The sequence below is a fragment of the Bombus fervidus genome, chromosome 5 (genome assembly GCF_041682495.2).
Source record: "Bombus fervidus isolate BK054 chromosome 5, iyBomFerv1, whole genome shotgun sequence".
Lineage (NCBI taxonomy): Eukaryota > Metazoa > Arthropoda > Insecta > Hymenoptera > Apidae > Bombus > Bombus fervidus.
The window spans coordinates 7,929,781-7,953,168 of NC_091521.1; the positions used below are offsets into that span (position 1 = coordinate 7,929,781).

Sequence of the window (23,388 nt, forward strand, 5' to 3'; positions counted from 1 at the left end):
CGTTCGAGAGGCGTTTGATTAATTTATTTATGGCTGCCTGTTATTAATCCCATCCTTTGTTGGAAAAGTGTTACGTATCGATTTGGAAAGAAATATTATATTTCAAAATAGTATTTCTCTTTCTACATAAAAACTTTGGAAATCTGTATGAAAGTTTTATATTTCTTACATGTATATGAACAACAAGCACTTGGAAAAACTGAGATCAACTGTTCATTACTAATTAATCTAGCATTAAGCAATTTAATGACATAGCGAATAAAAAATAACGACTAATAAACTATAATAGGAATCCAGTTCAATATTTCAGATTTTTTGCGTTTAACTAAATTCAGGATAAATCATACAAGATCCAGATAGTATTCTTTTAATTTATTTTCTATACAAAGTTCCTTACCTAACATTTATTCACTCTGCATCTAATTTGATATATTGACTGTGATATACAAGTTTTATATTGAGTCATTTTAATTAGCGACTAGTTAGGATTTTAGTTTCTCACTGATATGCTACAACTTACAGCTATAATACAGTTATAAATATGCTTAAAAACCACGTACTTATGCAGCCTTAGAGTGAAAATTCTTTTTGTGGTTTTCCAACGAGAGCGGCCCTTTGAAATATCTCTGACATATCTCGCAGAAGAAGCGATACTTGTTGTCGTGACACTTCAAATGCTTGTTCAGCAGATCTTTTCTCGCGAACGTTTTCTCGCAGCAGTTGCATGAGAATTTGTCTGGATTCACATGAAACGCGTTGTGTCTCGACAAATTGTCTATTCTGGTGTATTTCTTCGTGCAAATATCACAGGTGAACATGGTCCGCTCCGAGTGACACCTCTGATGATACCTCAGGTATCGTTTCTGCGCGAAAGTCTTTTTGCACGCGCAGCAAACCACCTGATTCGATTCGTCTTTCTTTGCATCCATGTGGTCGGCCTGTTCGTCGCTGTTATTAAATTCTTGTTTACAGTACGGACACGTGTATCGTTTTGTTTGCTTGTGCTTCTGTATGTTCTCTAAGAACGTTGGATCTGTCATGATCTTGTAAAGGAAAGTGTCCTTCAATTTCTCATCGGAACCTACGCCGTGATTCGAATCATCTTCGTCCTGACAATCTCGTTTACACAAATTAAGAGCTTCTGATGGTTTATCCGAATCGTCGGAGGTTTGTGTGGTTAATTCGTTTTCGCATGGACCTAAATCTTCTATGCTCGAGGAACCAGCCGCCGAAGAATTTTCCACATCTGTCTTTTGGAGTAGTATCTAGAATATATTGATTAATTAATATAGTAACATGGAAATATAATTATTTTTTAGATTGCGGATGTTTATTCATTAGACTGTAGATCAGATCTTCTTTGTTTCAAAAAATCATCCATTACTTCATAAATAGTATAATGTAGCATATTCTCAGCACATTTTGATATACAGTCTCTAATATACAAACATCCACAACGTATCAATTGTTAATAGAAATACATTATACATTGTTATTATTGTCGTCGTTACTAACAGATTCCTTTACATCCTCGTTTGGCTGCGAATTAGAGTACTTGCAGCTTGGACCAGCTATTAAACTGAGAAGAACTGAATCTCCTTCCGTAGAGGTTTCGCCCTATAAAAACGAACTTATAGTATTTGCAAGAATTGCACGATTTGCATAAACTTATACAATTTGAAAACAGTAAAGTTAAACAATATTATTCGGGTACATCGAGCTGATACAAATTGTATAACGAAAATAAATTACTCGATATAAATAAACGTTATATTGTATAACGTTGATATACTCTTTTTCTAAAAATATCCATTCTCAAAAAAATTTCCTCGTCTACAAATTATAACTAACATTTAACGAATAAGAATTATTTAATAGATTCAAGGGAATGACACTACAATGTAACCGTTTATATTTGCGCCATGACTTTCAAGAGTGTGTTATCATGTCGTCCACGAATACCGATGTACACATACACATACATACACATAAACACAGCTGTCACACGTCGTACCTTCAGTTTAATCGACATATCTAATACTTCCTCCGAATATTTCAAGGTCTCCTTGTCCTTCTTCGCTACTGATTTCGATCGATCTTCCGATTTGATTTTGTTCCCATTCAAATCAATCGCATCTTCGTTCGATCCTTGTAACCCATCTTTACCAGCTTCCGACATATCTTTCGTGTCGTCGTTTGAAGATTGTCTCGTGCTTTCAGTCTTTACACTAGAAGTTTCCGACCGTGATTCGATGTTTCTGTTGTCTTGAATTACTCGCTGTCTCGGCACGGTTTTCACTCTCATTGTCGTCTATTGCGAAGTAAACCAGCTGAACATACATCGATAATGTCAAAATACATTGGTATTGAAATAAGAAATAAATAGCAACTCTTTTATTCATTATAGCATATTCATTATAGCAATTGTAAAGATACTTAAAATATTAAACATTACGTGTAATAATAAAAATTGTTAATTGTAATATATTTGTGGCAAAACACATTATTCTAAGATTAATCGTTGAAAATGTTAATTTACACGAATATGCAAGAAGATTTACTTACGTAAGGCATCAGCGTCCTGCGAAATACCAGAATTTTCCTTCACCACGCGCAATTCCGATATTTTGATTCATTCACTACGGATCGAATTCGACGAGTACGTGATCGAGAATGCCAGCACACGACACACATTTCACATCGCGTTGACGACAGTGACGGAGAAGAAACCGTGTTTAGTTGACCTCGTGCTGACTTTGATGGTTGGCACAACAAAGGGCGCCTGGCGGAGTCGCCGTACGAAAATCTAAGTTTGCAAACACGAGACTGTCTTCAATGAAATCCGATCTCCTCATCGATCCCTAATGATTGCTATAGCAATACGTTTTCTATTAACGTTTGCTCGCATTTTGATTCGATAAGATGATCACTCGTTAACGCTAGAATCTCGGATAAGGTCTTTCCGATCGTATATTGCTTTTCTGTTTCTCTTTAAGTTCGAAGACCTTGATTACTCGATGATTTTTCATATCTTTATTGAATTTCGTAATTGTACTTTTACTCTTGAAAAAGATGGATTTGCAATCCTATTCGAATTTTAATTTATATCTTTGTAACTGTACTTCAACTAAATATTTTATTTTGATAAATTGTTTTCATAATAATTGTAATAATAATTTCGTTAACATTTTTTCATATAAGGTCACTCTTTTTTTTTTAAATCGACGTTAATTTATCATGCGTGGAATGTTTAATTCCAATCTTTTTTATAATTTTAAAATGAACAATTTTCGTTGTCTCCGTTTCGAATAAGTAACAAACGATTTTATTTCCGACAAATCCTAAGATTTCAGCTCTGTCAAGGACGAAGAACAGACCGCATTGTATTTAAATATACAGTGAATACAAACGGTATCGACACACGCCCTCGTCTTTCCATCAACCGTTTTTTAATCAAATTCTATGTTTCAGTTTCGCGGTATCAAATCTGTCTGTTCGTATGAGACTAATTACTAAATGATACGAATATTAACATACTTGGATTTAATTATTTGATATCTAAATAATAAATACAATGTTGTGCCAATACCTTTTATAGCCACTAAATACTTTCAAACTTCTCCTCTAAGATTCTAATTCGAGCTCCACAAGTAGCCATCGTTGTACGTATTAACGTATCATCTCACAGCCATCCACCACAGAACCACCGTCCACTTTCGCAAAATAACAAACTTGTTCACCGAGAATCGAACGAAGCTATCGTCGCATCGTACCAAAACCGAAGAGTTGTTGAAATAAAGATAGAATACGAACTAACCGACAGACAGGCAGACAGTCGGACAGTGAGAGGATGGAGGCTGGACAAGGACGGGGCGGAGATGGGGTCAAGCATAAAATTGGGAAAAAAAGGCTGGATGTTTGGTAGGATGTTTCGTGTCCCCTCTCTGCACGTCCCGGTCGTTAATACGGCATAAGGAGGAAGCAGGGTTAAGCGAGGGTGAATCGAGGATTTTTAATTGTAGTTCAGCCGGTATAACCCCGCTCGACCCGCCGGTATTGTCATACCCGAGCGGCGCTTTTCTTTATTTCCCCAGTGGCTGGATGAGGTTATACATTTTTTTAACTACGGCAATGCCTCCGTCTTCTTATTAGCAAAGCTAATTGGAAATACAAATGGTTATTCACGGTAAGAAGGAAGCCTGAAGACCGACTGTGAGAGCCCAAGTACTAACCGATGGAGGGCTCGGTGAACGAAAAAGAGAGGGGGACAGGGGAAGGGGGAGGAGTGAGGACGAAGAAGGCTGGTACACTTCTCTCCGCGTATTAAGCTTGTATTTGCCCCGGATAATTAGGACTTTTTCCCGACCAATTCGGATGAATAATTGATTTTGCTTCAGCCTGCCGGCATACCCCGTCGCTTCTGCTCCTCGTCGAATGACAATCACCCGAAGAAAAATACAGATCTTTCGGATGAAATATTCAGCGACCACCAGAGGGTGGAATGGGTGAACGCGAAGAATGTCCCTGGTTACCACCTGGTTTATCGGTCGATCAAAATATTGGCAGTAACGCTGAATAATTTATTGCCGTCGTGTCGAATGAATTCCTTTAGTATCGACTGATATACGTAATTACGTGACGAGGAGAGAAGATAAATTGTAAATTGGAAAATTAAAGGACACTGAGTTCGATCGAGTTAGTAGCTTCGAGTTTGTTAAGTTTAATTTAATTTATGACCTATTCATGCATTATGAACTATTTCATTATATTTGGATTGTCAATCTCTTAATCGTTTATCTAGAAATTTTCTAATTTTGTAGCTCTGTATCGTTAGATCTGTGTAACATTTATTAGTTTATTCGTCTTTAACTTCACCTCTAAAGGTATTCAAATTACGAGACTTTGCGATTAACAAATTAACGAAAAGAAAGGTAACTCGAATCTATTTTCATTACAAGTATTTCGATAATTGCAAAGGCATTTTAATCAATTACATCTTGATGTTACTACGTATTTACTCAAAGAACAGAGAAGGCAAACAAATCGCTGTCTAAGCCATTAAATACATAAAGAAAAACCGAACCAAAGATGAAACATTCGTAGCACCGTTAAAATTACAAAATGTAAGTTAAATTAAACAGGAAAGAGAATTTGTTTGTGAAAATTCGTAGTACGTTATCAAGCGGAACCGAGGAAGGAATAGTCGGTCAAGCAGCAATCTCGCAGGAGCCTTCTTCCCGCCTGGCCACGAAGAAACGCCCGTGGGGCTCCGCAACTTTTTTTCATCAGCATTTTACGGTTATACTCGCGCATTAATAATGCACATGCTTAATATAAAAAGAAGCCCGCGAGTCTCCGTCTAATAAACTGGAAGAATGCTTTATAACCGGCCGCGGTTTCGGGTCATGAGGAGAGGGTGGCAGAGAGTTTGCTGAAAGCCGGCTAAAGGGGGTGGCTTTCTTCTTTATACCCATGGAACGGCCAATCTCTCCAGGACGCGTCGAACGAAAGTGGCCGAACTTCTCCACCCGCGAACAGACAAATCGCCACGCGACGAAAGCGTCGCTCGTTACAGAACTTCCCCCTCGTTTTCTTTTCGGCTCCATTGTCAGCCAACTACCGGAGAATTATATTTTCTCACCAGACTTTGCGTAGCAGAGAAAGAATACATTGCTCGAGCATATCGAATATGGTTTTTGAGAAAGAATAGCGCACCGATGATTGTAATTTACAGTCATACTGTGATCGCTAGAAATTTTCGACATAGACTCTTTGTAATTTGATTTACATGTAAGTTACGTATTAATAAAAGTTTTACTATGTGAATTTATTAGTATTGTATTTGAATCACGATGCGTGATATATTTGTTCAATAAATATTTTACCTTTCAGAACTCTCTATGGTCTCAACAGCATTCATAGTGAACTAATGTTTTGACCGAAAATCGTTGAGCTATGATTCGCATGGAGAAACGCTGTGATACATTTATGTATTTTATTTTTCGTTGTAGTAGAACTAAATCGACATTTTAGTTATTAAAGAGACAAAATTTCCATAGAGAAAAATCTTGATTTCTTATACTATTCTTATGTCTTATATATATATATGTCGGAGTAGAATTGTTTGAGTTTTGATTATGGGCGTGTAAAGAATCTTCGCCTGGATTGTTCATTGTAGTTTCACAAACAAGATAACGTTTATTAACACAAATTCAGAAGAAATAGGTTTGAACAATAACAATAGTAACTAAACGCTGATAACAATGATCTTAGATTCGATATAGCGAATCCACGGTCCACGGGCTCACTTTTATTAAACTCAAAATAGAATTTCTACACACAAAAGTATCGCTCACAATGACGCTCTTTATATCGCTCTCTAGACGATGTGTCACTCACCAAGGAGATCTCAAGAATAATTGAGTAAAGGAAACTTTCTTTTCCTTACGGTTGCGTTGGCTTTGTTTAACGTTGGCCTGGGATACCAACAAACTGTTACCGTTGCTAGGCAGACTCGCATAACTGCGACATTGCTCTTGCCCAGGGTTTGATTGTTAATACAACGTGTGTCTCACAATATTGGTACTTTTCTGTTAGGTGAAACATTCATCCCGTGACCGCGGCCACGCTCGGCGACCGGTTGTCGCCTCGAGCCTAAGCTCATTGTCTCAAATTTCGAATGACTGTGTCTGGGTTGTTTCGTGAATGATATTGAGGCTTTTCCAAGCAATTCCAACGGGTGACCCCGTTGTCCTTTCATCTCCGACACGGCCATCCTGACTGTCACACGTCCTCGGGTGTATCTAGAATATTGGGTTTTCCTTATGTTAGACTCGATATAATTGGTGTTATTTACAATTGTACTAAATATTAAAATAGGTCAAGGGTCCAGTTTGACAACAAAAATTCTGATCGGATGTTTGATAAAGAAAGAGTTAAAAGAGAACAGAAATTCGAAACGTTATGATTAATATTCGAAGTACTAGTTGCGTTCTGTGAATTATCAGTCCGAGCGTAATGGTAAGATGGACCATCCTCGATCTCGCACCTCAACGACTCTCACTTCTATGGATCATGTTACCACATTGTGCATTTGTGAAAACTCATCGTATTGCCCCACTGGGCACTCGTGCGAACACTATGTCAGATGTTATCACCATAGTGCCACGAAACCATTGAACTCATAGTATTGCCCCACTGGGCACTCACAGACTCATCATATCGCCCCACTGGGCGCTCGTGCGAACACTATGTTAGATGTTATTACCATAGTGCCACGAAAACATTGAACTCATAGTATCGCTCCACTGAGCACTCACAGACTCATCATATCGCCCCACTGGGCACTCACAGATTCATCGTATCGCCCCACTGGGCGCTCGTGCGAACACTATGTTAGATGTTATTACCATAGTGCCACGAAAACAGTGAACTCATAGTATCGCCCCACTGGGCGCTCTCAAACTCATTTTATCAAGTGCTGTGGTCAAAGTGATCCTCCTCTGAGGCCGGGGCACTCGCATCGCTACGGCCACTGCTCTCACCCCCACCGCAGACGTCTAACTCAGTAGGAACGCAACTATGAGGCATTTTCTTCAGCCTATCATGGCTGTATTTATACGACCGTTTGCCATCTAACGTTTTTAAAATGTATCTGTCTCCCTCCAGAATTTCTGATATCACAAATGGACCCCTAAATTTCGGATCTAGTTTCGTTTGATTTCTTTCCTCGTTTTTCTTTAATACAAAATCACCGACATTAAATTTAACAACTTTTGCTTTCGTTTTGTCAAATCTTTCCTTATCATACTTAGCGCTGTTCTCTATACTTTGTACAGCCTGTTGTCTTACGTTGGAGATGTCTACTTCCCTTTCCTCGATATTTCCAGGTAGTAATAATCCATAGGGTCTAGCCGTTTTACCAATTAATAATTCCAACGGACTCGATTTAGTCACACGATTGGTGGTGCAATTCAAGGCTAATTGAATCTCTCCGATCGCGTCTTGCCAGGAACGTCCGGTCGTCTCTACTGTCGTAAACATACTTTTCAACGTACCCATAGTACGCTCTACCTGTCCATTCGCTCTACTAGCACCGGTTGCTATTAGGTGTAGTTTAATCTGTTTATCCCGACAAAACTCTTGAAATTCCTTACCGGTAAAACATCGAGACTATAGATTCTCTGATTAGCGAACATTCGGCTCCAGAATAGAAACAAAATGAAAACGACTCACCCAGGTGACTTAATTTACCCATTGGAGACTCCACCACACAGGAGTTTACTCGACGTTCGTTATCAGTATCGCGGTTTGTTTTCCGCAATAACGGACAGTCAGGTGCGATATGGCCCTCCTCGCGGCACTTGAAACAGGACACCTTGGATGATACAGCTGGTCGACTTTTCTCCGGGCGTCGTGTAGTCTCCTGTTTTTCGGCCTTCATCTTCGTACGGCACTCCGCCATTTTGTGTCCGGGAACTCCACAATAATGACACTTGATCCGGGGGTCAGACAGCTTCCGTCGTTTTGCTTCGAGGCCTGCCGATGGAGTTCTTGACGAAGGCGTCAGCCTCTTCTTCGCGTAATGAAAAGCGTTCATTTCCGCCGCAAATTCATCCATAGTCCTCACATCAGTTGTAAGCGCTATCTTCTCGACACACTCGTCACGTAAACATAGGCTCCCGTAGATTCACCCTCCAGCTGAGGTTCGGCCAGCATCTTCATCAACGCTGAGGTTGCCGTTTCTTTTCCACCGAAACGCGCAAGAAATTGTTCCTTGAACTTTGCCCAAGTAAAGCCTACGGCGGTCGGTATATGCGTGAGCCACTGCGCAGCAGTGCCCTTCAGCGCACGGCTTACAGTACGAAGTAATTCGTTATTTTTCATGGGCATTTCCTCCATGAGCTGATTAGCAGTTAAGCACCATGCGGCTGGATCGGCGCCTGCGTTATCAGGATTAAATTCTGGTAAAGATATTTCTTTCGGTTCCACGCTCTCCCTTTGTCCTCTGGATTGATTCATGATGGCTATGAGCTGGTCCAACGTTACAAACGGCGACGATCCCACTTCTGATGTCGGAGTAGAATTGTTTGAGTTTTGATTATGGGCGTGTAAAGAATCTTCGCCTGGATTGTTCATTGTAGTTTCACAAACAAGATAACGTTTATTAACACAAATTCAGAAGAAATAGGTTTGAACAATAACAATAGTAACTAAACGCTGATAACAATGATCTTAGATTCGATATAGCGAATCCACGGTCCACGGGCTCACTTTTATTAAACTCAAAATAGAATTTCTACACACAAAAGTATCGCTCACAATGACGCTCTTTATATCGCTCTCTAGACGATGTGTCACTCACCAAGGAGATCTCAAGAATAATTGAGTAAAGGAAACTTTCTTTTCCTTACGGTTGCGTTGGCTTTGTTTAACGTTGGCCTGGGATACCAACAAACTGTTACCGTTGCTAGGCAGACTCGCATAACTGCGACATTGCTCTTGCCCAGGGTTTGATTGTTAATACAACGTGTGTCTCACAATATTGGTACTTTTCTGTTAGGTGAAACATTCATCCCGTGACCGCGGCCACGCTCGGCGACCGGTTGTCGCCTCGAGCCTAAGCTCATTGTCTCAAATTTCGAATGACTGTGTCTGGGTTGTTTCGTGAATGATATTGAGGCTTTTCCAAGCAATTCCAACGGGTGACCCCGTTGTCCTTTCATCTCCGACATATATATATATATATATATATATATATATATATATATATATATATGTATAAAAATTAAATCATTGTACAGTTATTTTTGAACGTGTCCCGAATGTTTACATCGAATTACACTTGTTTTCTCGATAAAAGATCATATTTCCTGTTAATAATGCTTACTGTTTCGGGTGGTCAAAACAGAAAGTGATTTTTATCACGAAGCATAGATATATTTTTCTATCATTTTCCGGTGGAATAAATTATTCATGACAAGACAGTCACCTCCAGTTATATCATCAACGTGACGTTCGAATGTAAATCATTTTTAGCCAGGCAATTTTCATATTCATCTTATCCTCGAGAGTCAAATGAATTTTTCGTTCTCCCCGGAGCTGATTTCCGAGTTGCGAGCGAGAGGAGGCCGACACCAGATAGCGGAGGTGAGACTTTTTGAAAAATATGAGTTTAATAAAGAAGAAAGTATGATGTATAGCCCGCTGCCAAGGGAGAGAACTTACCAGGATCAACCGACTTCGATACCCAGATATTGTATGTGTAATATAAGCAGATGAAGGGAATTGCCGCGATGTACTGGGTGTCACGATATTTCACTAGACGTTCGACCGCTCTGCCCAAACATATTAAATCTTTCTCGTGTCATCTTTAACGATAATATGATTTTAATATTAGTAGCTGATCTGTTACATGTAAATTATTCCAGAACGTTTATTAAGTTATTCCGTAATGTTTTTCCAATTATAATTCTTCTACAGTTCTTAGTCTAATACATCTCTGTTATTTGATTATTTTATAAAAATATGACATTTTAATGACACGATATATCTTCATCAAATAGAAAAGCACAGAGATAAAATCAGACAATGGACATCGAATATGTTTTTTTATCATTCGTTCTAGATGCTTCCCCTCCGTATCGTAGAATCCGAGAGGAATTTCCATGGAAATCGATGACACCATCGAAGACAGTTTCGGAGGAGAGAGAAACGGTGAATAGATATCCGTAACTTATCCAGATAAGGGGTTGTAAAACGATGTAGCTATCTGCCAATACGGTTTCCTCCCTCTTCGCGAAGGGAGTCGAAGGATCTTGCATCCAGGTTGCGGCCAGATATAGAGGGAGCAATTCGGTAGAAATTGATGCCATTTGAATATCGTTCGCTACAACACATTTCCAAGATGCTACTGTTTCTATAGCCGTTCGTATCGTTTCCCCAGATATCCATCTGTTTGTGAAGTATTTTCGACTTCTGGACCGAGAATGGTCATAAATCAATGTTTCACACAGTAGATAAATTTAATATTTTTACAGTAACATTCTACATTTTCATCTTTCCTTTTTGTCGTCTTTTCTTTCTCTTCGTATTTCCTTGTTCTCTACCTTGGCTAACAATTATTATAATAAGAAGACAATTCCCAAGATATCAATACATAGACTTTCATCTGTACGCAAGTCTTGAGACCTTTGCTATTATTACATGTAACCTTTAATAAAATATAATACAATTTAGTTTTCCTCATAATTAGACTGCGGATATCTATGCAAATTTCTATATAGGTAGACAATTGTTTTACCTACTAACGATAGAAGGAGAATGCTATAACGAGTCTTAAAGCTTCGATACGTTGTGTACAAAAACGCAGAAAAATCCGTAGTCCACTTACAACACACGCGGTTAACAAGCATCAGCTTCATTCTTTAATTACTATATCTGCTAATATCAGGGTATTAAGTGTCTCTTAACTTATAGCTGGTTATGTAAATCTGCACGATCTTCAGGCGCGCATAAGCTTCGAACCATCGAAAACTACGTAAAAACTGCAAGTAGCATCAACTCTTAATCAGCGCTTCTTTTCACCGGTGCATTACCGTTAATTTCATTAAACGCGGCGAGTATTAATATAATTAGGGCAATTAGAGAAGTCGGCATATAGAAACGATGTACGCATTGCCGGGCGAAGAATATCTCGGCTACGTGACACGGTAGCATCACGTAGGCGCTATCTACACCGTTGTTTATCGAGCGCACTGTTCCAGTCAAAGTATGTATACAGTGCTCAGTGCCCGTCAATGGCGTTTCTTAGCTTATGCATAAAGCTCTTTCGCTAGCTTCGTCGTGTTCCCGTCGGGCCTGCTCTCCGGTGTTCCTTGTCCCCTTCCCTGCCAGCTTCTCATCTCTCACGATTTCAGCCCTCTCTCCCACCCAACCCCCCTATTTCATCGAGGCTTCAACCCCTTCTTCGACTGGTAGCAGCGAGCGGAGCAAGCAGTGCGTCTCGCTCGCTCGCGAGTGTTTCTGCCAGGATGTATCGCAAAATCTATACCGCTGAGGGCGCGAGGAGGTGAGACGAAGGCACCCAGGACGGGGGGGAGGAGCAGCCGAGAGTCAGAGGATGAGACGGAAGAGTGGGCGATGTGGCGGAGGCCAGGGCGGTTTTCGAGAAGGGTGAGCCCCGTCACATTTCACTACAGACTAATAACTTCTGAATATTCATTTCGTGTTTCTCCTTGCCTGCTTGCGTACCCGTAAGCAAGGCTAATGCGACGCTCACAACGCGCCAGACTTTCGGCGCAGTCAGCTACGTACACTGCCTGGCTGATTGTCCCATTCACTTCTTCGTTTCTTTTGCATTGTGGTAGGAATAGAAATCGATGAAATATAAAAAGTTCGTAGTAATTTTGTATAGGAAAAAAATTCTCCTTCGATGACATTATGTAATTAAATTTTAGTAAGCAAATGGTGACGGAAGGAGAATGAGATTTATTCTTCGTTTGCACAGGTTCTTACTTGAAGTTGAAAACATGGAAATTTGTACTAATTTTGTGCGTGAATTATTATTCGGTGACACTACGTAGTTAACTTTTAGTGGATATAGAAGAATATTTAATATAAAATGAATTTAGAAGAACATCGAACATATATTATTTGATAGCGATAATAAAAGAAATGGTAAATGAATATGAAGTTCAAAGTAGGATGCGTAATTAAAATATCCTTTCAGTTTCATGTTGCTCGTATATTCGTGCTTGTTTTCATATGTATCTAACGAGAAGATTTGAGATTCACGTTCTAGTTAATCTGATGCAAAGCTTACAAACAGCCAGTGGAAGTTATACACTTTTAAAAAATCTTATATACCTGTAATACGAAACTCATCGTTCTTAAAATACACATACATATAGGTAATATGAAATTAAAATAACGTAGAATTTCTGTTTATTCGAAAAAGTAAATCGATTACATAGATCGTACGAAATCTGTCGATTTCGTGTGAGGCGAGCTTAAGGAACACGTAACTCTCCTTCGCCGAAGCGAGAAAAACAGAACAGCTTGAAGGCGAGGGAAAAGCGAGAGGCGGTCGTCATGGTAACTATGAATTAAGTAATCAATGAATTATTATTGACATTGATGTTTTCGTCCGGCTTCTTACGATACTTCGAGTCTTATGAAACACGTTGCCCCGCGTTTCTGATTAATACGTCGAGAGTGTATTTTATTGGATTAAGAGGGAAGCTCAGATTCAAGCAATTTTTCCCTTCTTAATTACCGATTCGACAAACTGACTGATTCAACCAGCAAGACGTCAATATACAAATTTACCTCCAGTATTTGAAATACATTAAAATATAATTTAGAAATTGAGTAAATCATCGACAAATTTTTGTTCGAACGACGTACAGAAAATATTATCAAAAAAAGAAAACATATAAATTAGTAATTTATCGTTAGATATTTTCATGTCGTAATAAAGTGCCACGAATTAGACACTATCAATTAATTAACAGATGTTCTTGCTAATTTCCACTCTCTTACTCCTCTCCCCTTCGCCACTGTCGTTCTTCCTTATCGACAAAGAGCCGTACCTAATTCGAAATGGAACTCGTAGAAAATGCGATAGGATGCTGGGGCTCACGAGGGTGGAGAAGAAAGTCAGGGGTGGCCGGAAGAAAGGCGTGCGGTGGAATGCTTTGGGCCAACGGAAGAGACATCGCGCCTCCTTCAATTCCGCGATCTCTGCAACAAATTAGCACAGACAAATTTCTCCCTTGCCTCGAACCCTCTGTCGTTTCTTCCTCGGTGCATACTTCGCTGAAATTTCCTCGTGTCCCGTCGCTTACCTTAACGAAACACCCAGCCCGTGCTTTTTCGCTTCTTCAGGGATCCACTGATTGGGAAACGTAATTTTCTTTGCTGTCGATGCTTTCACAATAACGCCGATACTGTAGGTATTTTCTTGGTAAAGAAGTAACTTGTAGAAATATCGATTACGCTATCTCCAGAAAGATGACTAAAGTTATAACTTTATAACCATACTACAAGCAATTGTTAAATATAATAGTTTTTTATTACAGGCCAATACAAAATAAAACTACTCAATGATGTAATTGTTCTATACAACAGCTATTGATAATTAACTGCGTTCAATAATTACGAATAACTATTACATAATAAATCATACCCAAACAAACTACGTAGATGAATTCAGAATACGTTCAATCTCGCCCATTCAAAACCTTGGATGAATTTACGTTCTTCTTCCTCTTAAATATTAAACTCTCGACTTTTCCGATAATTATTCACATCAAATTCCCATCCCCACAAATATTAATAGTTAGGCAAAATAAAAGTATCGATGCATAAACAACAATGTTACGAACAAAAAGTAGTGGTTTTTCGTATTCGACCTGCTCGTTTTCATATTTGATTAGAAATTACTGAGAAGTTTCTTTAAATCAAGTTGTGTATTAAATGGCAACTTTACATAAGCAAGATCGAAAACAACCAAGACCTGGGCATAAAAGAGCCAGGACAAAACGAATGAAAATTTTACAACGACGACTGACAATCGTGAATTCGCCCCTTGCTGTTTCCTATAGAGCCCTGGACGACGGACCAGTGTACCAACCCTCCATTGTCTCCAGCGGCCCCCCTCCGGTTAGGAAGCGCGCGATAATAAATATAGAGAAAATGAAAAATTATTAAAAACTTCCTTTTTAGCCTTGGTAATCCTCGTCGCCCCCAGAGATGCCGCATTAAAAACCTGCCACCCCTGCTCCACCCTCTGGCGACCTCTTTCTCCGCCTCTGCTTTCTCCACCCTTGTCCATCCTGACTCGAGATCCTCGGGGTTGGGTGTCCGGACACGCGAATTATTTATACGTAGAAATCCTCTGACGACATTACCACAGTGTTAGCATTAAATCATAATGTACGACTCGCTGCGAACCACCGTGATTCGTCCTTACGCGCGTTCCTCTGACAGCGGGATCTTTTCCCCAGATTTATCGTGTTCTTTTTCAGCCGTTCGCTAATTTCCACGAATAACAGATTTTTTAAGAGTTCACCGGAAGATCTTCGAAGGAACAACGATTACTCGAAACGGACTATCTTCCGTTTGTTTTTTATTTATATATCGAGGAGTTTCCTGGAAAAAGAACGCACAAGACGAAACAGCGAATCGGGTAGGTTGTATTGGTTGTAATTCAGTATAAGACTACTATTGCGTGAATTAGTAATTGCAATGGCTCTTGCAGATCTTCTTTCTCTATCTATCGAATAAAGAAAAATTTCCTAATAATTGAACTATTCAGAAAATACGCTAGGGAACAATTAATTACTTAATAGACCTAACTAAACAGAGTTAGAGGATCAATTATTAATCGATTATATACATTATATAGCATTTTTTTATATTAGTACATTATGTTGAGGTTATTAGATGTATGTGAATACAAAGGAACGCGTGGATAAATTGTAAGGTTGAAAATATATATTTTAAAAGACTGAAGTTACCCTATGACTGAAAACCCTGAAGCCATCGTCGCCTGTCTACTGTTTATGGTTTGCCTTCGACGCAGTATTTTGTCTATGCGCTGTCGATGGCTTCAGTGCTTGAGAAAACTAAAAGACCAGATGTAGAGTTTTCTTAGAAGTGATGACCACTTCAACACATTATATAGTACACACGTTTAAAAATATAGTTCTAGGAACAGTTATATAACTATATATGTATATATTATTATATAATTATATTATTTTATAATTATATAATTATATAATTATATTATTATATAAATAATATATATATATAATTACGATATTTTTCTTCCTTAGGTTAAATATGCATTTTGGATACACCGAGAAAATATCTTTTCAAGGAGATTACCTTTTCCAACGATGCTTCGTGCGAATAATAACGCAGCTCCGATACGTGTCTGTATTTTATCAAAGTGCATGTACTTTATCAGACACCCATTCGGCGGACGTTTCGTATCTCCTAACATCCAGGAAGCGTTCCGTACATTTCCATAATTAAAAGGCTAGGTGATCAGCACTCGCAATAATGATTCCCTTGGCGTTCACAAAAATCTACGAAAGATTTATCTCGCTTCGGCCGTCGGTCGGTCGGTCTGAAAGAACGATACTTATCGCTGGATGGGGTGGTGGAAGGGAAACATGAAAATCCATATGAATCATCTGATGCAACGCTCTCTACATGCGTATCTCTTACGTCTGGGCGAACGGCAGAAGAACACAAAGCTAATGCAATTTTGCAATTACACCGAGCTCGCGCTCCTCCCTTCCTGTGAGCCGGGGAGGCTCAGAGGAATGTCGGCAATACCGCGAGAATATTTAAATTTCGTTTCGTTTCCGCGTCGTTATTCTTTCATCCACGGTCCGCCGGCTTTATCCCTCGTCGGCAATTAATTGGCAAATCCAATCGGCGCACGAGGATGCAAAGGACCTAGGCTTTTATACCCGCGACGTTAAGTTCCCGTTGGAATAGATTCCGCCGTATCTAATTTTACTGCGTGAAGTATTACGTACAATTGCTCACGAAAGTATTCTAACACTTATGAAGGAGAACTTTTTTGTCCATAGCGTTATATGGAACATCTTGAGATTTCATTAAGGCTGTAATGAGACACAACTATCGTCACTGTATTGGTAAAATTTGAAACCGGTGTGAAAATCGACGTAGAAGTTGGGAAACATTTAATACGAATGTATACTTGTTATGAATACATTTTTATAAAATCAACTTGTAAACACAGTAGAAGTATTTCGATGCTTCACACGCGTTCTGTATGTTCCTAAATCATCAAAATTCTCATAAATGCACAAATATATTTAACCTACTGATAGCCATACTTAAAGACACCGCATTTTGCAAGAACAATCCGTACGACAATAAACGACGAAGTTCGACATAAAGTTCGGAGGTAAGTAAAAATTTGGACGAGGAAACGATCAGCGTTCGTTGATCACCCGGGGCATTCTTTTAATTACGGTCCTCAGAGATTTAACATTCGCGCGTATCATTTTCCACTTGCGAGTCGCTTAATGCATCACGCCGCCGTCAAAATAAGCCCAGCACCGAGTAATAAATCCCGAGATTATCATGATATAATAGACGCGTCCGTGAAACATTCAGTCCTTTCATACTTCGTCCGGATCCAATTCTCCGTCCAGCGGAAAGTTTCCGAAGGATACGTAATAATCCTCTCCGCAATTCCGCGCGCTCCGCTCTTTCCCTCTATAGATAGAAGGGGCGTGAGAAAAGAGACGGCGCGAAAGAGAAGAACACGGGGAAGAGGGAAACGGGAGTAAAAAGGGAAAGAGAGAAGGACGAGGGGGTATGGCATGTAGGTACGGGCCGGCTGCTGTATTAGATTTGCTTTCTAGGACACTTTAATCAAAATGTACCTATGTAAATTTTTGAATACACATCCCTCGTCTCCCGCGATGTTTGTATAGGTCAGGCGAAGGTATTTTGCTGGCGGGCACCACTGTCGCAAACCGCGGCGGCTGCCGTCGCCGCCATTGCGTCCCCGTGAATTAAAGAATTTGCAATTCTGAAATTCAGGTGATCGCATACATACACACCATCCGGTTTTATCTCCTCGGCGGCCTTTCGTCGCGGGGTAAGTATCGACCGAGGCTGCCTCCGCTGGTGGACCTGCTGCCGTCCAAGAACGAGGATACAACGAACATCCGTTTCAACCAAGAAACTTCTTCGATCCCCGCTATTACCAATCCTCTTTGACGATAAATATGTGCTATTGTTTTTAAATATACAAGTGTTGGCAAAATAATTCATACTTTCGAATGGATACAACTTTATTCTTGTGAAGTTTGTGAAAAAGGTAAAGAAATAGTTTCAGGAAAGGAATAAATTTTACTCGATGGAGATACGTAGGAAGGAATTTTGTCGTATATCGAGCAGATAAGAGGTGTAATATTGCGTTATCGCTTTAAACGCCTCTAACGTTTCATATCGACGATTCGACGGTTCGATATCTCTATCCAAACGAGTATCGCGAAACAGCGAGTACGGGGGAGATGAAAGGCTGGCGAGCGACGAATTTCAAGATAAATTCCAAAGGACAATTACGACATTTTAATTGCACAATACCCGGGCATAGAGAACGTCGAACAGAGAGCAGAGGGACGAGAAAGGCGAGGTAAAAAGGAGAAGAGAGGCGACAGAAGAGGCAGGCAGCTCGGCGCTGGTGGCGGAAAAGGTGAAAGAAGAGAAAGACAGACAAAGGGGTGGCGTGTGGAAGTGGGGATGGACGGGCACAAGAAATGACCGACCAAGCACACACGCGTATAATTATAATAACATTACTTGACAGAGATGGCAGCGAGAGACGAGCCTTGCCGGACAGGCTCCGGCGAGCATTGAAATATTATACCTACCAAAGAGAAAATAATTAAAATTCAACCCTTGCGCTTGCTTGCTTGGCTCGCATACGAACACACAGAAAGAGACCACGTACGTCTCCCTATGTGTATGTACGCGTGTGAAAGTGTGCGCGCGCGAGCGTGCATCGACGTACTTACCCACGTATCGCACGGTAACCACCCCATCCTTCACGGCCGCCCCCACTTCTTTTCCAAGGATGGGGTTTCCCATATTTTTTCCAGCGCCGTAGGTACCAGGTATTCTAGAAACGTTTGTTCGTTACGGACGTGATTCTGAGCATCGTTCCACGGTAAGTAGAAAAATCTACCGTGCACGGTACTCGCGCATCGGATTATCAAATCTACTACACGTAATTCCTTTTCGCTTTTATTATGAATCTTTATGCTCACGCCGAATGTAACATTAATTATTGAGAAAAATTTCCCGTCGTGTTATTCGTTGCTGAAAAATGTCTGAGGATATGCCGTGTTACTCGTTGATAAATAAAAACGTCTGATATACGTATACAGTGATGTATTCGAATACACAAAATATTTAAAAATATATTTGGAAATTGGTTAACGACAAAGTTAAGTAAGATATAGAAGCATGTAAAAATAAGATTTCTGGCCCAGATTTTAACTGTTCGAAAATGTTTTACGCTTTTATCTACAGTTTCAGTGTAAATTTGAAGTCGCCGCATAAAGACTCTAAGTATATCTTGAGAAGTTCTTGGTTATAAATTGAACTGTTTCATAGATATTTTGTACTTAGCACCGTTACGAAGACAAAATTAACGCTCTTTCTCATTTACAGTTAATTAGTAACATTGTTTAAATATAGGTTTAATGATCTTCTAAATTTCGAATTATGCCATTCGTAATTAGAAATTTTATTTCAAAATATCCCAAATGAAATTTCAACATTTTCCCACATACGATGCGATACGCTAACTATGTTTCCTACTAAATATGCTTGTTAATTCTCTGAACTGTACAAATACAGATTTACGTTCTTTCTATATGTTACGATGTTATTCGGACAATCGGAAGAGAGTTACTACATAAAAAGTTAAGACACGGACCAGGAGCATAGAAATTTTGGAAGATTACATTTCAATCGTGTAATAAGCAAGTTAAGCATCCGCAGAAATTTGACGGTTCAGCCGAAAAGGGAGAGACGGAGCTTTGACGTCGCATAGCCGGCAAACTTCTTACTCGTATAAATGCAATACCGGCACTTCGGTCAAATATGCATTAATAAAGCCGTATTAATCTCGCAGGGAAAGATAGAGCGATATTATCGGGCGACGTCCTCGGCGAACGTCAGTTCACCTCCGTCGTAACTTTTTCATGAATAATCCCGGTGCTAATTTGAATAAATTATAACAGGCGGCGTTTGACCGGGCCCGAATTCTCTCGACAGTGCTATTGATAGCCGTGAAAACGGAACAACGGCCGAGGGTGGATTTCCGCGACTTCCATTAATTCCTTTGTCTCCCGTTTGTGGGCAGAGAAGTGATTTTCAAGGACTTCTTTTTTTCCTCTCTCCCTATCCGTGGCCAATCCATTAAAATATCAATTAGAACGTACCGGAACCCGCGTCGCTTTTTTTCCCCAAGATCGATGCTTTTTCTTCGCTTGCCTCCTTGCTGACGGCGGAATCGGCTCAAGCAACTGTAGGAAACGCGTTTCCGCGCTGGAAATCAAGTCGGTCCATTGTTGTCGAGCGGGACAAAAAGGCAAGGAGGCTTACGGAACGGAAATAGGAAGTGCTTGCTGCTTACCACCGATACGTTCTTCCGCGCTGCTAAATAATTCAGCCTCGCTCTACCGAAATTTTCGCAACCTCTTAATCTCTTCTGGTTCGCTAAAGCTGATTATAACGGTTAACGAAATGTTTCAATTCGTCACGCTTTGATAGTAATTGAATTATTGTGTCGATCTTCCAGTTATAGCACATGTGACCTACTCTATTATTCAACAATACACAATTTTCGAATAATATAATAAACAGTATTTATATTCGTGAATGTTTAAAATCCTCTTTTCTTTTTGTCACTCTAATCCTGCGTGTATTAAAGTGAAACGAAAGTGTAAAAGGGGAACCTGTCGTTTGGAGATTGCTCGATTTAGAAATCAAACATTCCAGTGCTCTAAGAATGCTTTAAGAATGCTTTAAGGACGCTCGAAAAATGCTTCGTGCTGAAAGAACGAGATTGCTTCGTCCGATCCTTCTAACTGTGGAAGGAGTGAGCGAATAATTTCATACAATATATTTGCAAATGTCTCTCCTTCTTTTTTAAATCATGCAACACGATGAAACTCGCAATTATAATTTCCAACGAGCCTTTCGTTCATTTAATCGAAACAGGTTGAATTAAAATTTAAAGCTATTCGTAGTCAAGAAAAAAGTATCGCAAGTAAAAGACAGTATCGCGATCGCGGTATTCTTAGGATTCGGAATTCCTTCTTAGCGATAGCATCTACGAAGCCATCGAACCACGAATGGAGGAGTCCCGAGGCGAATGGAAGAATCTGGAGTTGCTCCTTCTACGTGCAACAGAGAAAGAGAGAAAGCGAGAGAAAGTGGAATCGGTGTCTGCAAGTGTTATTTGTACCGTATCGAAGAATCCCCAACTTCAACTCCACCCCCAGAACCGACTCACCATTTCCCCCAGTCGTTTCGTTTCTCCAGCGACAAATAAGCAACGGAACGAACATGGCCCTATCTCGCACCAGCAACGACTCGTCTTGGAAGCACTTTAGATACTCGAGCCTTGATTTCGCATCCACGGGCTGAAATTTATCTTCTTCGACCCCGCCATCCTGCCAGGACGTCGTTTTAAATTCGATTCGGATTCTTATCATTGTCTGCCTGTCATGTTTTAATTGTACTTGTTACACGTTGTATATATGTATGTGCGTCGATCATGGTGATTAATGTACGCGGTCGTCTTTGAATGTACGTTAGTATTTTAAGGGGTAGACATATGGATAGAAATTAGAAAAAGATTCTACGGATATAGATTACACACGTAGATTAAATAAAGAAGGTGTAAGAAGGTAAATCGGTAAAAAATTTTGCGTGTCTTTTTTACAGATGGTTTTGCAAAATTTCTAGATTCTATGGAATACGTAGTACCTTTAGGTTTTTGAATTAAATTATACCAGGAATATTAGAAAAATTGCGTGATTAAATCTACTCGTTTTTCTGTAAGGAATATTTAACGGTGGATTTCATTAATAACAGAAAAGGAAGGAATGAAAAGAATCATAAATCAGTAGATTGATAATTTGCAGTCGTAAATAATTTTACTTGGATTGATCAGTTTAAAAACCAACATTTTCATTGAATTGCTAATAAAATAAAAAATGCTATCTCTCCATAAAACGATAGATCTTCCTCCAGGAATAATGAATTCGTTAATTGAATATCTAGAATCATATACATAATCCATTTTCGATCGCAACGTGAAACTAGGCGGCGGAAATAATGAGTCAGTTTGTATTCATCCTGTCATCGTTGGAAAGAATAAAAGTGCAAGTGGGAGACGCGAGTGACACGTTACCGCAACGTTTTATAGGAGAGCCCGGTGGATCGGCAGTATGGGGAAAATTGAAAATGAGCATAAAAAGTATAAGAAAGCGAGACACAAGGCAGATTGCCGTGGAACATTCTTCGGCAAAGGGGCAATTCATTTTCGTATGCTGTATCAATTTCTTGCTTCGTCTCCTTTTCTCGTCGTCGCCCCTAACCTGCGTGCCTTCTCCCTTCTTAAGCATCGTCTTCCTTCGCCTTCGCGATGCTTCCAGCCTTCGATCTATACTCGTTTCATCCCTTAAAACTGTTAACTCCGGCAGACATCAAGGGGAATGCGAATTAGCCCGGCTGTCTTATCCGCGCCGATAAAAATGACGATGGAAAAGCGCCGAGCGAGCTCGTTCCACTCTTCCAACCGATCTCTCTTTCCTCTCATAAAACTTATACCTTAATCGATTCCTGATTCCCTTCCACCGTGAAGAAATTATAATGTCTAAATACACGCGCCCCTTTGAAGACGCTTGCACCAGGTTCAGCGAGCAACAAAGGAATTTCGTTTCAATGCGGTTGGATTTAATCTGTGTCGAACGCAGAATGCTTTGCACTTTGAATGCCACGACTACTTTGCATTTTCCGAACATCGAAATCCTCCCGAGCGTGTGAAAGAGTTTTAGAGATTTGATGGTACGTTTGAGTGATCAATTTTTAATAAACCGTAGATATCATAGGATTCGTTTAATAAGATCGTCAGATTGCACGTTGTACATACTATGTTTCATAAAATAGGAAGAGCGACAATCACCAAAACGTAATAAGGTCGATAGTATTCGGTGAACAACGAAAGATACAAAGTTGTTAATTAGAAGCTCATTAATATTAAACGTAACACTAAATACTTTATGCGATTATGCTATAGATATAGAAAAAGTGAGGAATTCTTCAGGAAAAGAAGCAAAATAATGAATACCGTCAATATATTATATTACGCAAGAAATATTTGTAATATAACAATTACTATGAGATATGAAAAAGAAAAGAAAATACATCGTAGCTGCTTTCTCAAACAAAGGTATAAAGGTATCAACGACAGAAAATCTGATGGAACAGAAGAGATTTCCTTGGCGTTTCGGTTAGATGAACACGCGTAACACACACGGGACCAGAGGTGTGGACGCAAAGGGTTGCCGTAGGAAAGTCGAGGCTCGATCGATCATGCATTATAGACTGGAAGCTGACAGCCGGTGATAGATCGTGGTAATTAAATAACTCGTTGCGATCATGCCAGAGCCTCGAGATTCGGTCGCGGCAACACAGAGGAAGAGGAAGGGGTCTAGTTACAGGAGGGTTCAGTAACATGTGCACGTCATTCTTGGACGGGGTGTAATTGACAAGGCAATTGATAATCGCCTTTGAGATGACAGTATCTCC

At 39.8% G+C, this 23,388-nt stretch overlaps 1 protein-coding gene and 1 long non-coding RNA gene across 3 annotated transcripts; both read right to left on the reverse strand.

The window, feature by feature from the left end:
• Positions 1-355: 355 nt before the first annotated feature.
• Positions 356-2,731, reverse strand: LOC139987276 (uncharacterized). Of its 2 annotated transcripts, none has more exons than XM_072003355.1 (4): positions 2,566-2,731; positions 2,015-2,311; positions 1,489-1,617; positions 356-1,265 (listed from the first exon to the last, which is right to left on the reverse strand). In XM_072003355.1, exons 1-4 carry the CDS (start codon positions 2,572-2,574, stop codon positions 561-563), a joined length of 1,140 nt encoding a protein of 379 aa, XP_071859456.1. In that variant the 5' UTR covers positions 2,575-2,731; the 3' UTR covers positions 356-560. The 2 variants fall into 2 exon arrangements, with proteins under 2 accessions (XP_071859456.1, XP_071859457.1); XM_072003356.1 differs by having other exon boundaries at positions 2,015-2,330; positions 2,566-2,729.
• A 15,097-nt stretch (positions 2,732-17,828) lies between these two features.
• Positions 17,829-22,784, reverse strand: LOC139987326 (uncharacterized). The gene is made up of 3 exons (XR_011799831.1): positions 20,010-22,784; positions 18,576-18,679; positions 17,829-18,427 (listed from the first exon to the last, which is right to left on the reverse strand). It is a non-coding gene; the product is annotated as an uncharacterized lncRNA (long non-coding RNA).
• Between the last annotated feature and the right edge of the window lie 604 nt (positions 22,785-23,388).